Source organism: Pseudorasbora parva, chromosome 5 (genome assembly GCF_024679245.1).
Source record: "Pseudorasbora parva isolate DD20220531a chromosome 5, ASM2467924v1, whole genome shotgun sequence".
Taxonomy (NCBI): Eukaryota; Metazoa; Chordata; class Actinopteri; order Cypriniformes; family Gobionidae; genus Pseudorasbora; species Pseudorasbora parva.
In genome coordinates this window covers 23012796-23032918 of record NC_090176.1, presented here as the reverse complement: position 1 = coordinate 23032918, position 20123 = coordinate 23012796, and the positions used below count along the sequence as shown (strand labels likewise).

The window sequence follows — 20123 nt, the reverse complement described above, 5'->3', positions numbered from 1 at the left end:
CTTGACCTGCTTTCGTAATACTGAGTCATTCCAGTTGAGAGATCACAATCAGTGTGATATGGCTAAATATCTTTAACTAAATTAAGCAAACACTTGAGTTTTGAGGTGACTTCAATTTGAGATGTTTTAATTGTATTGTTGTGGACAACCTTTGTAACAAATGACATTGCCTGGGTGTATTATTCATTCTAACATTATTCTAACATATTTGTCTGAAATACTGCTTCCTTAAATTAAGTTCTTATTTATTTATTTATTCAAATATTTTTATACATGGTTTTTTTTCACTTAGGGAAACTTTTAGGTGTTATGAATAAGTGATTAAAATGACAGGTTAGAGCTATAACCTAGAATGTTTTAACCATTTTGTTTCTTTAAACATTGTAGCCAACTAAATGTGTGATGGTTCTGCCAGTTTTGCACTAATAATTCATGATTTATGATTCTGCTGCAGAGATGCAGATTATTCTCTTGTATTCAAGACATTGGTTTGTTTGCACGGCTGCAGTGATCTGATGAACAGAGAAGCTTGTCATGCGGGAATCAATGGAGGAGGAGCCAATGACACAACCGGGACATGATGACAATGGTATTGCACAACATCACTGTTAACTTGATGAGAGTATTTCAGTGCACTGAATTTAGTAATAAATCAAATACTACAGAATTTTGAAATTCATGCAAAATCTCAGACCTTTGAACGCCATTCCACGCTCTGTATACATTTTCCATTCTTGGTTCAGTCTTGTTTTCTTTTTCAGATGTTGGTCTGTCTCAGATCTTGGCTGAAGTGGTAGAGGAAGTGAGACTGTCCATAGATCGAGATATTAATGGTGCTGATCTTCTTCACAGTCTCCTCAGTGCTCCCTGGCTCTACTCTCTTCTCAGGGTCAAATATTCTCTTTTAATACACCTATGATTATCCAGTTTTACTCTTGATTCCCTAATTTCCAGTTCTGATGTTATACCAGGCAAATCCCTGGACTTTGAAATGCTGTATAGAGTTTGCAGCTTTTGCACGTTTTTCTTCCCATAGGTATATGAGTGTCTGGTGCAGCATAGTCGAGATGCCCCGAGACCGATCATTCCTTATTCCTCAAGACTATCTCAGGAGGTCAGTGTCTGCCTTTTATTGTTGATTTTACTTTAGAGCAGGGTTCCTCAAACTCGGTCCTGGAGGGCCACAGTCCTACAGGGTTAACTCCAACCCATATCAGTTGGAGCTAAACTCTGTAGGACAGTGCTTCAGTATATCAAAGTCCCCCATAGTCAATCATTTTATCCCATAACTTTATCCCTTAAATCATCTTTGATCACCAAAACGACATCCCTGAGAAAAACAAAAATTGTAATACCTTAAAATAGCTTGAATGTTACTCTACACCTTTGCTTCATTTAGTATATGCAGACATATGTTATGAATATGCAAATTAGAATGAATATGCAAATTAGCCCCGCCTCCACTTACTCCCACAAGTTCAGAGAAACGTTTTAAACATCGTAGAATGTCATTGGAGAATGGCATATGGTTCATAATAACATAATATACATCATATACAGTGTTTCCCACAGATTCGAAAGCCATTTGTGTGTGTGTGTGTGTGTGTGGGGGGGGGGGGGGGGGGGGGGTTGCTATTTTAACCTTATTTCCTACACTACTTGTAATATAAATAATATCAATATTAGAAGAACAATATTAACCATCATATTTAGTACCAAAAGATCTGCTCTAAATATTCAATAAATATTATTAAACTAGAATATAGAACATTTATTTAATTGAAAAATAGTTGTATGGTCACATGTGACTGTGATAGTAAGGAATACCTCAGGGCTAAATACAAGAATGTTGACAATGTTGCATCTCCATCACTTCATAATAAAATGATACTGTAAATGTGGTTGACGTAATAATCAATGCACACTATAGTACAGCTGTACTGTTGGCTGTCTGTTTAAGCCATTCAAATCTAAGCGCTGGTTTGTGTTTAGAGCAATTGAGAGTGCCACAATCCATGTGACAGCACGCGCTGCCGCGAGATGAACACATGTTGCAACTCAATCAAATGCAACGCACCACGTGTGTGTGTGTGTGTGTGTGTGTGTGTGTGTGTGTGTGTGTGTGTGTGTGTGTGTGTGTGTGTGTGTGTGTGTGTGTTTGCGTGTTTTGAGCTGTGAGAGAGATGTGCGAGAGACGGAGGGAGAGCAGGGAAAGGAAATGCAGCTGAATGAATACGCTGCGTGCATATTACTACGCAATATGTGGTGGCCGGTGTTGATACTGTGGCGCACCACTGCAAATTAGTCTGTGTAAGAAACACTGATATACATAATTCATCCGCTATATTGCTAAATGTACACAATTTTTCATATCAACAAAAAATATACTGGTATGACTTCTCTTTATTCACAGGATAGCTAATGATGTGCTAAAGCCTGCCCACACATTGACCTGATTGGTTAAAAGGTAGTATGTGACTTTGAAAACACCAGCAATTTCTTTGAGATTGAGATTGTCTTTGGTTCACTGGACTATGAAGAAGATACTTAGCAATGATGTTGACTTTTTGCATATGGTTTGTCTTAAATCATATTAAAAACACCACATCAACGTTACAAACTTGATTTTCACCACTGGGGGTCTTTAAATCTTCTAAAGCCATACAGCTGTTTGTGAGGTTGAGTAGATGATGATTGGAGCACTACAGTAAATTAAAAGTCTTTTAAATCCATACATGAGAATGAGTAAATGATGAAAGTATTTTAATTTCCGGGTGAAGTAATCCTATCAACCACTATTCTCCTGTCCCACAGATTATGGCCAGTGTGCGAGGACTGGCTGCTCCCTCCACTGAGGCACAAGAACTTTATATTTTGCTTAAATGCCCTCATATGCAGGTTAGAGTATAATTCAGGTTGCATTCATGTATTATTGTTAGGCCACTCTTTTTGACCATTTGTTATGTATTTCTCTTCGAAAGGCTTTGCTCTCTGCCCATGATTCTGTGGCTCAGAGGGACTATGGTCCAGTGTTGCCGCCTCTTCCTGACAAACTGCATGACATTCAGGAGGCCATGAGGATTGTTTGCCTTGTGAAGAACAAACAGCCTCTGGTGAGGATCAGATCATAAATAGCGATGCAATTTTAGATATGTTAGCGAACAGCTTAGCTGTAATCCCACTTAAATGTCCTTCGTTGTACTATAATGCAGAGTCATGTAAAGCGTGTGTGGCATTAAATGTATTTTGCCTCATCTATGGTGTAGTCTATCTAAGTGCTGTATCATTACATAATACGTTTTTTTTTTTTCTCTCTCTAAATCTATTGACCTCAGATGTTTGAGTCTTATTTTAGCACATAAATACAAATCCTACCAGTCCTCTGATTTTGGATTGTTAGTTTATAGTCAGGTATTTTAAAGTCCCCCTTCTATGGTTTTTCAAATATTCTCTTTTATGTAGTGTGTAATATAGCTAAATGTAAACGTTCTGCAAAGTTTTAAAGTCAAAAACTGCCTATAAGAGGCGTTTTTGTTTCGAATCCCACTGCATGAGACATTCGCATAATGCCCTCGTATGTTGTATGTTTTCCGTCTTCGAAAAACTTTTTACTGACGACTGCCTCTCGAATCCTGCGTTCAGTGCGGGATTTGCAAAACCCTTGCCCTTGAAAGATGGGTCAGTAATCTGTTTATTTGGACCAGCTTGCTCCTTAAAAATCACAATTTACAGATTAATTATTGATGTATATATTTTTTACCAGGTGTTCAAAATGCGTAGTTTTGTGTTTTATATTGTGTAGGTCTCTGGCTAACTCATATTATTATGGTCTTACTGAAATACTACTAAAAAAAAATCATCTGTGCCTAAAACTGTCTATTAAAGGGTTAGTTCACCCAAAAATGAAATTGATGCCATTAATGACTCACCCTAATGTCATTCCTCACCCATAAGACCGTTTATCTTCAGAACACAGTTTAAGATATTTTATATTTTAGTCCCGGAGCATATGCAGTCTATGCACACTATACTGTCAATGTCCAGAAAGGGAATAAAAACATCATCAAAGTAGCCCATGTGTGACTTCAGTTAGTTAATTTGAATCTTTTGAAGCATCGAAAATACATTTTGGTCCAAAAATAACAAAAACTACAATTTTGTTCAGCATCAGTCTTCTCTTTAGCGTTTGTTTTCAAACCTCAAATAAAGATTCAAACGGCCATGAATCAGTGAATCGATCAATGATTCAGATCGCCAATGTCACGTGATTTCAGCAGTTTGGATCACGTGTCAAACTGCCAAACTGCTGAAATCATGTGACATTGGCGATCCGAATCATTGATTGATTCACAGATTCATGGCCGTCAATTATTTAGTCATTAATGACATCAATTTCAATTTTGGGTGAACTAACCCTTTAATGCAAATTGTCTGTCATTCTTTCTACTTGGAGTAGAGCTTAGATCGGGCTCAAAAAGTCAAGCCCGACCCTACCCAAACCCGTGCACAATGTGTCCGAGCCCGGCCCGGCCTCACACATTAACTGTTATTATGAGCCTGTTATTTAAACCAGATCCTTTTTATTACGTGGGTGTTCTGACGAGAACGAGCCTGTAATGATCCGAGCGCAGCGAAGCGGACTATTTATTAAAAGTAAAAAGATGCGAGTGGGTCAAAAATAGTTATGGTGGTTATATTTAGTTTAATATTAAGTATTGTTTTGTAGAAAGCATTTCTTTCGTTTTGTTTTTAATTGTATCTTAATTTTATTAAAGGTTTCTTTGGCCAATTGCCAGGATTTAGTAAATAAGAAGCAAATACCGACTGCAATCGTGACATGAAGTCCCGGGAGCGATTGCTTTAATTGCTTATGAACTGGAGCGCGTCTCATAAATAAACTGAAACTCAGCAGGCTACTTGCCTCACAGACATGATAAATATGCGTATAGAAAGCTTGAAATGTCCACTTTTAAAAGAAACAATTCAAACCGAAAATATTTAGTTAAGCAAAGTGCAGTGTTCACGTGAGCAGCTCATGGCCCAGACCGTTTCTGTTCAGAATACTGCGCTTCATCACTGCAAGCGCTGTGAGTTTAACGCACAATTTTACACTAATCCTGCCTTGTGCAACTTTGTAGCCTACACATTTGTTTCTTAGTTGTAGTATTAGTTCTTACTTTGTTCGGGTCAGGTTTGGGCTCGGGCAGGGAATCTAAATTCTAACTTGGAGTAAAGATAAAGGATGGAGAAAGATTTGTTTTGCAAACTTTAATGTCACATCAGTCATTAAATTTATACGGTATACATTAAGTGATACAGTTCTCGCATGTGAACTTTAATGTATTTCAACTCAAATTAATATTCCATGACCACATCATTTATATATTTTGTGGAAAACAGTGTAATAAGTGGTATGACTGTGCATTATCCCCTGTTCATCTTGTTTATACACTGTTTGCTAAGAACTGTTTTTCTTCACTTAAGCTTTGAGTTTGACCTACCTCAATATTTCACATATAATTGTTCAGATAGATATAGTCAGGGTAATGTAGATCCATGTGGTTGTTACTGCAAAATAAAACCCTTAAGCTCTTTAAACTAGTCTAATGTTTGTCGGTTAACACTTCCATCCTGTTCTCTCACTTATAAGTGTGTCAAAGAGGGGAAACCCAGTTACTGGAACAACCTTAGGCGACTTACAGTGGAGAAATTGGCTTTAGCCAGGCGTTTCGGGTCAGGGGAACAGAATCACCTGGTGTCTGCAGGCGGCCTGTCGTCCTCCACAGGTCTGTTGTCCTCCATATCCCCAAGACAGCCACACTCACTGCCCAGGTATCAGTCCACTGGGAGCTGCAACCTGTGCTTCCAAACTGCCCATCTCTCGGGGGGAGGTCTGAACATGTCAGCTCCGGCTGTTTATGACCCTGTGATTATGGGTAAGGGTCATCATGCCCCGAGACATGTACTGTTGGCCTGAAGAGGCCAAACACTTTGTTACTGTCTTTAATTATGAAACCAAATTAATCTACCCTGTTTTATTCTTCATAACTTGAAGAGAACTCTACAGATGGTGTAGAAACTCTAGTTGAAGATCAACACCGTACATGCACATCTTGCAACACCTCATCTCCAGTGTACCCGCGCTCATGCTGCCCATCTGGATGTGGCCTCCATTCCCAGACAGCCCCCTCCAGCCCTCTGCTTCTACGCCACAACACTATAGACGCCAACCGCTCTACTCATTCAGCTTCGGTGTTCACGAAGCAACAAAGCCTGGATGAGCTGAGGTCCACTGTTCACACTGTTGCCAGCAGTATGGACCCTAGTGCTAGTGACGGTCGAGATCTCAGGCAGAAGATGGTGGAGGTAACAGAGAGAATGACGGACACCATGGAGGAAAACGCCCAGGCGTTGAGTCTGTTGGTGGAAGTGGTGGACAAACTGCAGGGTCTTATTATCACCAGCAAGTCTCCAGAAGTGACACATGCTTCCAGACTTCAACACGTCTCAAAAACGTCCACCTATTCGCCCGGTCAGCCGATAGTCCCAGCCAAGAAATCTTACAGCAACACTGCTCATGTCTCATCTTCTCTCTCATCGTCGTCTTCCTCAACTGCCTCATCGTTTTCCTCCTCTTCTCTCAGCTTTAGCATGGACCTTCCTCATGTAGCACCACAAGGCAACTCATCTTGCAAGTCTTCAAACCAGACCAGAAACAGGTCTGTAACACCAGGAAGTAAAACCGGACATACTTCCCTATCAAACGGTTTGACGGCCTCCAGTCCAAACGATGACTGTGAGACAATACTTTGCCTCTCTAGCAAGAAGAAAAAGTTGAAGATGAGGAAATAAGAATGACTGTGTTCCCACTTCTCTCTCCTAACGTTACTTTTTGCTGAACTTTCTGCTTTTGATTTTACTGAATGGGGAGATGACAATTTTCACTACAATGGAGCTACACAAAAAACAGGCAATAACTTAATCTTTTTCTCATCTGTATTTCTTTTTCATCCCATCTACATTCAAGACCCACAATGATTCATCCGTTTGTGTTTGTTAACACTGTTTAAGTCTACCAAGATTTCACGCCTTCAAAGTAAAACACTTTATTCTCACTTCTTTCTTCATCTGAAGCTCATTTATCAACCCAATTATCAGTCATGTGTCTTTCCCTAATCTTTTTGAAACTGAAGTTCCTCTTTGACCTCAAGCAAATTTTTAGTTTAGGTCAAGTCAGGCATGTTTCTGTTCTGTCTTCTGTTCAGGCATGTTTCATCATGGCATGACCTCCATTGCAATCTCCATTACACACTCTCCTTCCAATCATGTGCAGCAGTAAGATTCTGTGGGAATCACCATGTGACTCCTGCAGTCATTGACAACAAACTGGTTGACCATTCTTGTTTGTTTTCACATTTTTAGGGGGCAACTATTAGGAAGAATGAGAAAACGGGGAACATCTTTATTGCAAGGGTGATACATGGAGGACTTGCAGATCGCAGTGGTGAGTAACCTGTTGGTAGTCATACGCTTTTTGTTCTTTGAGCTCATGCTTTGCTAGAGTTACTTTTGGTTCAATCATGTAGTTAAATTGATAGAAAAGTAAAGTTTAGATGAAACAAAGTAGTGTCTGATACTTTCTTTTTTTATTGAGACGTACATCCGAGTGAAATGGGTTATTAAAAAAGAAAAAATGTGTAGCGAGAACTTGGTTCTACTCGTCAGTTGTTAATTGGATGGAGGCAGATCTGAATTCAAGCTTGCAGTCGATTGTAAGAAAAGGGTGGAGTTTAAGTTGACTAAATGATTGGTGAAGTCCTGCATAGGTCACCCTGTGTTTCACCAGAAGATTAACTTGTTTATTAATTCATTTTAAAATTGAAACATACATGGATGAACTGTTTACAATAAGATCAATTACATGAAACTTGTAAAGTAAAACTTGTCTTTTAGGACTTCTTCATCCGGGTGACAAGCTGGTAGAAGTGAATGGACAGAAAGTGAAGGGACTACAGCCTGAGCATGTCATTCAGATTCTGGTAAACTCAAATCTTCTTTTGTGTTTCTTATAACCTTCCCCACTCTCCTCCTATTCCAGAATATCTCAGACTTTCAAACCATTCCTACTCTTATAATGATCGTATCCATTCATGCAGTGTCCCACACTTTCACAGGTGAGAGCTCAGGGAAATATTCTTTTTAAAGTGGTCCCTAATTCACCACAACCCATTAACAACAGGGAAACAGTAAGTAGACTTTGAATATTTGCATAAAGCATGAACTCTTAAAAATATATGTAATAAATATATTCATAATGCTAAACAATTAAGATTTTGTTTATGTTTTTGAAATAAGTCTTTAATTGCTCACCAATGCTGCATTTATTTGATACAGTAAAGACAGAAATATTGTGAAATATTATTAAAATTTAAAAAACTTTTTCTATTTTAATATATATAATTTAAAAAGTAATACTTTTATTTAGCAAGGATGCATTTAATTCATCAAAAGACATAAAAATGCATACAAATAAGTAAATACATATATGATGTATAACAGATTTCAGTTTCAATCTGTTCAATTTGTCATTGAACTTTCTATTCATCTAAGAATCCTGCAATAATGCATTACTGTTTCCACAAAAATATCAAGCAGCAAAAATGTTTTAACTTTGATAATAATATGAACAATTATTAACAATTTAGGACCAAATCAATGTATTAGATTTATTTCTGAAGGATCTTTTGACACTGAAGACTGGAGTAGTAGTGCTGAAAATGTAGCTTTCCATCACAGAAATAAATTACAAATATATTCAAAAATAAAAGTTATTTAAAATTGAAATAATATTTACAATATTATTGTTTTACTGTATTTTTAATCAAATAAATGCAGCCGTGATAAGCATGAGACTTTCTTCAAAAACATTTAAAAGAAAATCTTTATTAACTTTTGACTGATTCCCATTCTGTGTTAATATGACTTATTAAAAAGGTTAAAAAAGGAATAAATTATAAAGGGATTGTCTGTGTCTCTCATTAGCTGTATGTGAGAGCCATGGTGGATTACAGTCCTCTTCAGGACCCTGCGATCCCCTGCCCAGATGCAGGAATGGCCTTCAGTAAAGGAGACTTGCTGGAGATTGTAGACCAGAGGGACATCCGATGGTGGCAGGCCAGGAAACTCCACAGTGCCTCATTGTGTTGTGGCCTCATCCCCTCCACTAACCAGTTCAGATCGTCAGTTTTGACTTTTGCTAAAGTTCTTTCAAAATTATTTTAGTGATCAATTTTTAAGCAAGATTAAAGTTTTGGTTTCTTTTTTTATTGCAGTAAGCAAAGGGAGTTGTGGTGGTCCCAACCCTATCAAGCTCACACCTGCATCAGAGCCTGTACGTAAATAACACACACAGACACACACACACAGATTACAATTTCTGTGCTCTCTTTAAGACGTTGGTTGGCATCATAAGCCTCTTATCCCTGCCCTCTCTCCACCCTGATCTAATTATTGTAAAGAAGCTTGAAAGTGAGCTGTTCTTGGCATGCCCCTTCCTTCATGACGATTGATTCTTGTCCACCTTACGCTCAACCATTAAGGAGAATTAAGGAGTATAGATACTATTAATTCTAAACACCAGCTGTTAGGATTCTTCTGCATATCCTTCTGAGGAATCTGAAACAAGCGTCTGAAGTCTATAATTTCCTGCTGATTTCAGGCACATTTCAACATGGGCTGCTCAGTGTATTGCAGGCTTTGTAATCCTGTAACTCAGCGGTTACAGGATTAAACTTTTTAAGTTTTTAAACCCAAACTTTTTTACCTGCGCACCCCCTTCTATGTCCCGAACGGGTTCGCGCACCCCCAATACCCACTTCAAAAAACAACAACAACAAAGCTTTGTTTTATCGCCATATAAAGACTGTTTAATCGTGGGCAAATAACCAGAACACGAATGACAATAACAACATCAAAAAAGTTTCAATATAATGCAACAAAGCTACGCACAAGCTTCCACTTTTAAGAGGATGTGACAGACACATGCTCAGTAACAGAAAGCACGGTTATTTTCAGCCGTATAAAAGAAACATTGCAGCAATAGGCCGCTAGGCCTAATCAATGACTGTGGAGTTAGCAACATCATCATCATAATACAATGGTTATAGAAATTAGAACGACAGTACATTGAATTAAATTGCAATGAAGTTACAAACGATCCACAACAATAAACACGAGGATCAATCTGAAACTTTTCAAGTGCAACATCAAACATAAAATGTGTCTCTATTCTCTCTGTCTCCTTTGGTCCCTCTCCTCCTTCGTGACTAACGGTCCCACTTGACAGTTTCCCTGATTTCAGCCAGTTAAGCATTTATATATATACACATATTTGGAATGAATGAAACGAGTTGGCACGCATAGAGATTTGACGTGTGTAAATTTTCCCAGTATCACCGACTGGGCTTTTAAATCACTCATTCTATCTAACCGAAAGGAACATATGCACACGGCTGCTCCGGCATTAATAACGGAGCCGAGCAAAGGGAGTGCTTTCAATGAATTCCTATGAAAGTTAAGCTTCCATATACATAAACTGAAACCGCGCCAGTGCGCACACACCGTGAATGATATCTCGTCAGTAAATGCGCGCTCTGTGCGGCCAAGCAGATTTTAGTTTCGGTTTTGAATTAGTGCCGATTCGGGGGCGGGTTTATTCTTCATTCTATTATTCTTAACGAAAAACACAACAACACACAATGACTAACTCACTTTCTTTTACATTTCACTTTGAAACCAAATCTTCCGAGATCATTTTTTTTTTTATTGAATGGAAAATTTTATGATAAAAAAAAAAAAACGCCATTACATTTTTCCTCTCGCGCACCCCCTGGTGGCAGCTCGCGTACCCCTGGGGGTGCGCACACCACACTTTGGGAATCCCTAACTCAAGATTGTTTGGACAGTAGCAAAAACAGCCTTTTTATCATCTAAATTATTTAAGGGCTATAGATAGAGTTGTTTTTTACCCTAGAGGAAAGAAATAGTATGAGAGAATGCTATGATGCATGGTATGGTTACATGTTGCATTAATATTATAATACACTATCTTTCTTAATTACGAGTCTAATTCTTTGTCGTTTTTTTGTTGTTGCTTTGACATCTAAAGTGAGCGCAGCTGATGTTGGTATATATCTTTTCTTACTTTCCCCTTTTTTTTATGTTAGCCTTTGCTTATAGTATGCTCTTTATGTTTATAGTTTGTTTATAGTATGCTATAAATAGTTGTTATATTAAGCGCTTTGAAATGTGGTGCACATGTCACTGTTATTGCTAAAATCTTGAGCGTGAGTGTTGAATGTAACTCTCTTTGTTCTAAAGGAGAAGAGGACGATGAGATCAAATGCATTGAAACAGGTGATTATCCCATGTACCAGTCCATGTCTTCCTTTATTTAACTCCTTATGCTGTGTGGAAATAGATGAAAGGCCGTTTCTGCCTTGGAATAACTTTTGTCTTCCAGTTCTGACTTTCTTTCGTGCCATTCCGAGTTTCTATTTCACAATTTTGAGTTAACATCTTAGAATTCTGATTTAGTTGTCAGAATTCTGAGTTTACATTTTTACAATTCTGAGCACAAAACTGAATTGTGAGATATAAACTAGAGAAAAATAAGAATTGTGATTATGTTAACTAAATTTAGAAATGTTAATAAAGTTTGAATTGTGAGAAACAGCCTGCCATAGTGAATAGTATAGGTTGAATGAACAATTGTAACACAATATTTAAATTTTTTATTTTTTACAGATGAAGCTTTTGAGTTCGGTAGGTAAGTCTTTTCTGAGGAAGAACATTTCATTGAACGAGATGGCTACTGTTTATTTTGTTCCACTTTAGACATTCTACTAACTGTAAGCAAATATATTAATTAAATACATTACATACACTATATTGCCAACATTTTTGGGACGCCTACCTTTACATGTACATGAACTTTAATGACATACCCTTCTTAATCCGTAGGGTTTAATATGGAATTGGGCCGCTCTTTGCAGCTATAACAGCTTCAACTCTTCTGGGAAGGCTTTGCACAATGTTTAGGACTGTGTTTATGGGAATTTGTGACCATTCTTCTAGAAGCACATTTGTGAGGTCAGGCACTGATGTTGGACAAGAAGGCCTGGCTCGCAGTCCCAAAGGTATTCTATCGGGTTGAGATCAGGACTTAATATCATATATATCAATGATATCGTATCAAATGTCTTGATATGCTGAAACATTAAGAGTTCCTTTTAACTGGAACTAAGAGGCAAAACCCAACGCTGAAAAACAATCATATACCATAATCCCCCCTCCACAATACTTTACACTTGGCACAATGCAATCAGGCAAGTACTGACCCCACTCTGTGATTTTACGTATCCTATCACTTTGTGGCTGAGTTGCTGTTGTTCCCAATTGTTTCCATTTTGTTATAATACCACTAACAACCGACAGCGGAATATTTAGTAGTGAGGACATTTGAATAGTGAATGGACTTAATGCACTGGTGGCAACCTATCACAATACCTTGCTTGAATTTACTGAGCTCCTGAGAGTGACCCATTCTTTCACAGATGTTTGTAGAAGCGTCTGCATGCCTAGGTGCTTGATTATATACACCTGTGGCCATGGAAGTGACTGGAACACCTCGATTCAATGATTTGGAAGGGTGTTCCAATACTTTTGGCAATATAGTGTATGTATTAACTCACATTGGCCCCCAGTAGGCTAGTTAATAAAACTGACAAAAAATGAAATATGCTTATGAAACTACCTTTCTATGATATATATATATATATATATATATATATATATATATATATATATATATATATATATATATATATATATATATATATATATATATAATGTATTGATATGACATGCAGTCCTTCTCTTTTGTCTTTTCATTGATCAACTGTATGTTTTGTCCAGTTTCAGAAGAGGGTGAGAATGGTGAACACATGCAAGGCTTATACATAGGTATGAAATCTAAATTAATTTACAAATGTCCATTTTAGATCATATAAACCCATACACATGTATGAAAAGTAAATTGTTTGAATCAGCGGGGTTCCGGCACAGTCTGCGTTTGTGGAGGAGGAAATCGCATCGGAAACGAAAGCCGTCGTGTTATTCCTGTGGAGTCGGAATCTGCCATAACACCTCAGCCAACATCTACGAAGAGGTGGTCCACTACCAGCGCCACATAGACGATCCCCCTCGTCTCATTGTGCTCATTGGTATGGTCCCATAAGTTATACACCTCTTGGTAGTCAAATCCATTGATAAACTAAGAATAACTATCATTTGGTATTGGTTGATTAGAGTTTGACCCATTCATGCCTTAATGTTTTTTCCATGTTTTCCACAGGACCATCAGGAGTTGGTGTAAATGAATTACGCAGGAGGCTAATCAAAATCAACCCTAATACGTACCAGGGACCAATACCTCGTATGTGGCCTATTTAATCCCTTTAATCTATTACTTAAAGGTCTAATTTTTTGGAATGTTTTGCAAGAAATGTCCCAGGTATCACTGAGATGTTTATTTAGAGTCTGCGATTATTTTAAAAGGGTCATCAATTCACCATTCACCTGCAGTTTGATTGACAGGCGGTCTGACCAATCACAAACAAAGTTAATTCATGTTTATTTGATACTATAAATGAACTAGAAAGAAGAGATGAACGGTTCAAGAGCAGCTTCAACTGAGGCGCCACAGCGACCTGTCACCACATATTAAAGAGCCACAAAACGGTATTTATTGTTTACATTTTTTTTAAATGACAGAATTTTAGGGTTGAGACTAGGGATGTAATGATATCAAAATCTCACGGTACGATATTTATTGCGATATTGTGGAAAAGCTCACGGTATTGTTAAATAGCACACGATAGTGTTTGTGATGATAGCGAAAAATACTGACATTTATTCTGCTTTTGCCAGTCAACAGGCAATTTATTGTTGTATTCATGGATCAATGACAACATAAAACGCTGATCACAGTGCTTTTAACCCTTAAATGCATACCTCGGGTCGCGTCATTCACTACCCTGGTCCTCATTCATTTTTTAAAGTTAGGCATCAACATTCTTAGTAGTCCTCAATCAATCCATTTTAAACAATATAACAAGAAAACAATAATAGAATTATAATTGAATGCCTGTTTTTTCACTAGTATTTGTCAAAATTGTATAGGGTCGCTAACAACCCGAGGTGTGTAGGATTGTCCGTGTGTGTGTGTGTGTGTGTGTGTGTGTATATATATATATATATATATATATATATATATATATATATATATATATATTGCGCACTGATAAATTCATCTATAATAAGGAAATAGGGCACAATTCACCTTTATTCCACAAGCTGGCAATGTCTGATACGCAATGATGAAGTGACGTTTCACTCATAGTTACCTCTGAAAGAAAAACGATAAACGAAACAATTATTATAATCTGCAAAACTTGAAATGGCAGTGATTTACTGCAGAGAGCAAGTACTAAACACAATCATATGTTAGTGTCACTGTCTCTTGATGATGGATGTGGTCAAGAAGCTGTCAGTGATCAAAATATTGATTTTGAAGACGTTGAAAATGAGTTTGGAGAATATGCTCGAGATTGCGAAAATGACGCAGATGCTTAATATACTGGTAAACGAGCTCTGACGAGGACAGAAGATGATAGTATTAAACATCTGCTCAAACTGAATCCTTCCAAGCTCCAAAAGGTAACCAAATAGGTTTTATTTTATTCTTCTCTAAGTGTAACTAACATCAGGAGTTTTATAAATTATCATGACAGGTAGAGGTCTATCCATGTTAAATATAGATCCAGGTCGCTAATGATCATGGTCTATGTAGTTAACAATGATTTGTTCTGCGGGACTGTGTTTATTCCCCTTGCTTTTTGACAGACACCTGTCCTTTTAATATTGTAACCCAACCACGACGATATCGAGACACGTTTACCACCGCGATAGCGCGATATCGTCAATATCATTACATCCCTAGTTGAGACATCGTTTCATATTAAAAGTAACCTGCTCTGTCCTGTCTGTCAGTGCGTTGTCAAGATTATCTTTGCTCTGCAGTGTGTTTTTCAATGAGAACGTGTGTGTGTGTGTGTGGTGTGAGAGAGCGTGGTTAGTCCGGCATAGCAACAGTAACTAAAGGGGGTGAGTCTTTGCGAACGGTCAATTGACCCAAAACTCCTGTATCAATCAAACTCATTTACATTGTGCTTGCACTTTGCTACTTATGATGAAAGGAAGCATTCTTGATAGTGCAGAAATTGCGTTGCTACGGCAAGATCATTGCATTCATGTGCTCAACAACAGACTTGACTGTGATCGGTAATAATCAAGCCTGCAGCACTCCTGTAAATAACTGAAGCCATGGCTCCGTGCCTCGATCGCCCCCAGGTGGCCGGTCCCAGTATAGCCGCACCTCCATGGATTCTAATGGATAAACGAGAAAAACAAAACAAATTACACTTCATGTAATTTTTCCCCAAAGTTGGTTTCTGTCACTTTAGATTTTATCACGATGGTTTCATTTCAAGTGTTCGTTTTTAAATAATTTTCATTTTAGTTAGTTATTTGATGCTATGTAAACGGGGGGGTTGACGTCATGATTGACAGCTGAGATCGACGGCTTCTCTGAGTGAAGTTGTCACTTAGGCACTAAATGTCTTTTCTCAGGATTTTTGGGAGGACATTGTAGCTTTAGCTTTAATTTCTACATTTCCATAACTGTTTATTTCATACCAACATAATGTATTATGCTCTGCATCTGTGAGAGTGTGGGTGGGCTTTTAATATCACGCCTCTACTTTCTGCTCTCTACTGCCCAACTCCGGTCCCGAGAGTTTGCATTTCAAAAAGTTATTCTTTCCAGTATCTTATTGAAAAAATAAAATGTAATAAAGCAGTGCTTGGCAAACACAAGTTACTGCCCTTTTCTCTTTTCTTTTTTAACAAAAAGGTAATCTCTTTATAGTATGGTTTGTCAACTCTGTTACAGATACATTAGGCAATAACAGTGTAGAAATAACATTGATAACAGAGAATGATAACAGGATTGACAATCTTAAACTTTTTAGCCCAAAGCTATTGAAATGCTTTAAAGACTTTTAAATAACCCACTGTGTGATCAGTGATGCACTCTGCTTTCCTTTTGATAATGTGGTAACAATTTTGAAGTTTTACAAAATAACGAAATATTTTCTGAGAGAGAAGCACACATACCTTTCAGTGCTTCATATCTTATCCATGAGGGAAGGTGACATAATTTTCCGTATCATAGTTAAGGGAGATAATTCCACACAGAGAACACCGGCTCTGGTGCCAGAATCCAGTTATCTTTTGCGCTTGAAAAAACTATAATAACACACAGAAAGAATTATGCCAAAATGTCAGTTTTGTTGAGTATTCACATATCAAATAACGTCTCAAACGAACTTAAAGAGTTGTGAGGAAAAAAGGGCACATGATGCGGCAGATCTTAAAGCAACAGCAGCCATTAATGTTAATTGCTCACTGCTCTTGATTAAAGAACTTTTGTAGATTTAATAAGGATTACTCTATATTTAATTCATAATTTATGCATTGCAGATTGTTTGATAACTTTGTTCAATTACTGTAGCCTATTTTCTAACTGTGAGACAGCAAGGACAGATAAATATGACATGGGTTTATGAGTTTAAAGCCTAATAAATGTTAAAAAAAGCTTTCAGTTACACTGTAATGTTGAATGGCTGTAATTCATTTTTTTAAATTGGTGGGAAAATATTTCGTAGAGACATGTTCAATGATACAGGCCTTCATTCATATTCATAAAAAACGCCATTTAACAAATATTTCAAATATACCCTGGTTTTTAATTGTGATTAATCGCCATTAATCACAGAAAAATATGTGATTAATCAAAAAAAATTAATCGATTGACAGCACTAAAAGAAAGTTAACATAAAAAATATATTGTGCATTTATAACCAATATCTATCTGCCTTTTGTATTTTTTTCATTGCATATTGTATGTTTAGGGATGACAGATTGATAAGCAGATATGCTATTGGATGTAACTTTTTAGCCTTTGCTAAAAGTGTCTGTCCTATGAAGACCACTGGTCTATGGTATCTGCCACTGCAACACAATTCCAGAATTTAATTTTCTCTATGTGTCTATAAGGGATGGCAGGGGTTGGTGGATTTTTGCAGCGGGGCGAGGCCTTTGATTACCTCTCTCTTTTTTGAGCATACATGTGTTTGCATTCCTGTATGTAAGGCACTTTTTACTGGAAATGTGGTACTATTATGGCGTGTAACATCCTGTGATCAATGACAATGAGTAACAAATTATTAGAATAATTAAAATTATAACTATTTTTTTTTAAAGCAGAAAAAAATAATGACTTTGGACACCATATGTACCTGCAATAATAGATTCTCCCTTATGGACAGTTTGCAAAGTGTGTTTATATAGTATAATAATAATAATAATAATTTGTTACATTTATATAGCGCTTTTCTAGGCACTCAAAGCGCTTTACATGGAAGGGGGAATCTCCTCAACCCCCACAAATGTGTAGCATCCACCTGGATGATGCGACGACAGTCATATTGTGCCAGAAAGCCCACCATACACCAGCTGATTGGTGGAGAGGAGATGGAGTGATGGAGCGAATCAGTATATGGGGATTATTTGGAGGCAATGATGGACAGGGGCCAATGGGCAAATTTAGCCATGATGCCGGGGTTACTCTCCTACTCTTTATCGAAGGACATCCTGCGATTTTTAATGACCACAGAGAGTCAGGACCTCGGTTTAACGTCTCATCCGAAAGACGGTGCTCTTTGTCAGTATAGTGTCCCCATCTCTATACTGGGGCATTAGGACCCACACAGACCACAGGGTGAGCACCCCCTGCTGGCCTCACTAACACATACCAGCAGTTACCTGGTTTTCCCAGTTGGTCTCCCATCCATGTACTGACCAGGCTCAGCCCTGCTTAGCTTCAGTGGGAAACCAGTCTTTGGCTACAGGGTTATAAGGCTGCTGGGTAAACATACAATATACTGCAGAAATACAAAGAGTATGCTATTTCAAACCTTCAATAGATGTCAAAATTAGGTTTGGATAGCTGGGTTTTGGAGAGAGGCCTCGTGATAATCTTACATTATTTAAAGGGGTGGTTGATTATAATTTCACTTTTTAAACTTTAGTTAGTGTGTAATGTTGCTGTTTAAGCATAAACAACATCTACAAAGTCACTATGTTCAAAGCAAAGGGAGATATTTTCTTTGAAAGAGGTTGCTTTTTAAGGACTTCAACAAACGGATGGTAGGGAATACACAAGCTTCCTCCGGGGTTAGTGACATCACTAACGCTGAAATTTACATAAACCCTGCCCCGGGAACATGCAACAAATGGGGTGAGGCTATGTTGAGAATTTATAGATTATGCTAATCAATGACTTGAAGATAGTTAACGCCACATCAGCTACATAAATTCATCAACTAACCATACAGAAACGTCCTGTTGCATTACACATGCTGTCACTTCTCGAGTCTCTCCATCATTGTCCGACTCCGGTTTGAACATAAAAGGCTAAACAGTTTCATTGACTGTCTGCTTGAGGATACTAGATCGCTTGAAGCTCCGCGTGGAGCAAGCTCATTTGCATTTAAAGGGACACAAAAACTGCATGTTTTTGCTAACCCTCAAAAAGTTACAATTTTAAAATGCTATAAAAATATCTTCACATACACACTCTGTGGATATCAGAGCCTTGTTTTACATCGTGTAAAAAAGGAGCAATCAACCCTCTTTAAGAAAAAAAATGTTTAACAATTACAACATATACCTTGTTTTTCTCCAGACACAACACGGCCCCAAAATATGGGTGAGAAGAATGGTCGTGAATATTACTTTGTGACCAAGGAAATGTTTGCGTACATGGTGGTTAATCACAAGTAATCTTATATTTTATCTTTTAAATATTTTTAAAAACCATATGTAATTGACAGAAGTAATCTGGTCTTCTGATTTAACTTAATTTGTTTATTTTTGTGTTTTTAACAATGTCAAGATTCCTTGAGTATGGAGAGCATAACGGACACATGTATGGCACCAGCGTAGACTCAGTCAAAGATGTTTTGGACAATGGGAAAATATGTGTCATTGACCTTGAACCTCATGTAAGTGTCATTATGTTTATTAAAACCAGCTTATCATTTAATAAGTTTGCAAACAGTGATGCACATGCACATATCTGTTTATTCCAGTGCATTCATTCAGTCAGAACCAAGAAGCTGAAGCCCTACATCATATTTGTGCGGCCTCCGTCCCCTGAATGTATGAAGCAAACAAGAAAAGACCCACATTTTCTTGCCAATAGCTACATTAAGAGATACTTTCATGTAAGATATGCATTTGATATTTGACATTTCTTTCTGAGTGTGCTCATGCATTTTGATTGTAATGCAACATTTTCCCACTGTTTTTCTCAGGATACGGACTTTGAGGAGATCGAGGAAGCAAGCAGGGCCATGGAGGGCAAGTTCCGTCAGTTCTTTGACTGTGTGATTGTGAACGATGATTTGCAAGATTCGTGCATGGATCTGTTCACAGCTATACAACATGCTCAAGAAGAACCACAGTGGGTTCCTGCCAGCTGGTTTGTTCCTGATCATCCATGACAACCTTAAGAACAAAACAGGGAATTGTTATAACAAATATAAAATAAGTGAATTTCAGATAAACAAATGCCTTTGTGTGTATTTTAGGGCAAATTAACTTGCATGTTTAATGGTTGCATGTCTTTGAGTAAAATCCTATTTTTCACCAGTGATCATTTGGATTTTCATTGTAAACACATATTTAGGCCTTAATGGTTTCACTATATCTAAATCTATTTCTGGTAATTTAAACTGTTTACACTGGCGTAGAAGAACTTAAAAAAACTGTTAGCTACATGAAGAATGTAAATGTAATTTATTTTTGTCTAACAAGGACAGTATATATATATCTTCCCGTCATTTGTTAATCATTTCTTATCATAATGTATCATATCA

The 20123-nt window shown here is 37.5% G+C and overlaps 1 protein-coding gene across 2 annotated transcripts; it reads left to right on the top strand.

The window, feature by feature from the left end:
* The first annotated feature begins 458 nt into the window (after positions 1-458).
* mpp4a (MAGUK p55 scaffold protein 4a) lies at positions 459-20053 on the top strand. 2 transcript variants are annotated; one of them, XM_067443536.1, is made up of 20 exons: positions 459-589; positions 762-889; positions 1037-1114; positions 2815-2898; positions 2982-3113; positions 7423-7504; positions 7954-8039; positions 8175-8246; positions 9043-9239; positions 9333-9391; positions 11168-11185; positions 11380-11415; positions 11806-11823; positions 12976-13023; positions 13110-13283; positions 13415-13495; positions 18929-19022; positions 19139-19247; positions 19335-19469; positions 19560-20053. In XM_067443536.1, the coding sequence occupies exons 1-20, from the start codon at positions 535-537 to the stop codon at positions 19746-19748; spliced, it is 1875 nt and encodes a 624-aa protein (XP_067299637.1). In that variant the 5' UTR covers positions 459-534; the 3' UTR covers positions 19749-20053. The 2 variants fall into 2 exon arrangements, with proteins under 2 accessions (XP_067299637.1, XP_067299635.1); XM_067443534.1 differs by lacking the exons at positions 7423-7504; positions 7954-8039; positions 8175-8246; ... (10 more) ...; positions 19335-19469; positions 19560-20053 and adding exons at positions 5651-5936; positions 6056-7000.
* The last annotated feature ends 70 nt before the right edge of the window (positions 20054-20123 follow it).

Bases quoted from the DNA above. Each gene is read 5' to 3' on its own strand.
- mpp4a (XM_067443536.1), top strand. From the start codon at position 535: ATGCGGGAATCAATGGAGGAGGAGCCAATGACACAACCGGGACATGAT. The intron at 3,114-7,422 runs GTGAGGATCAGA...TCACATTTTTAG, and splicing joins TGAAGAACAAACAGCCTCTG to GGGGCAACTATTAGGAAGAA. The intron at 19,023-19,138 runs GTAATCTTATAT...AACAATGTCAAG, and splicing joins TACATGGTGGTTAATCACAA to ATTCCTTGAGTATGGAGAGC.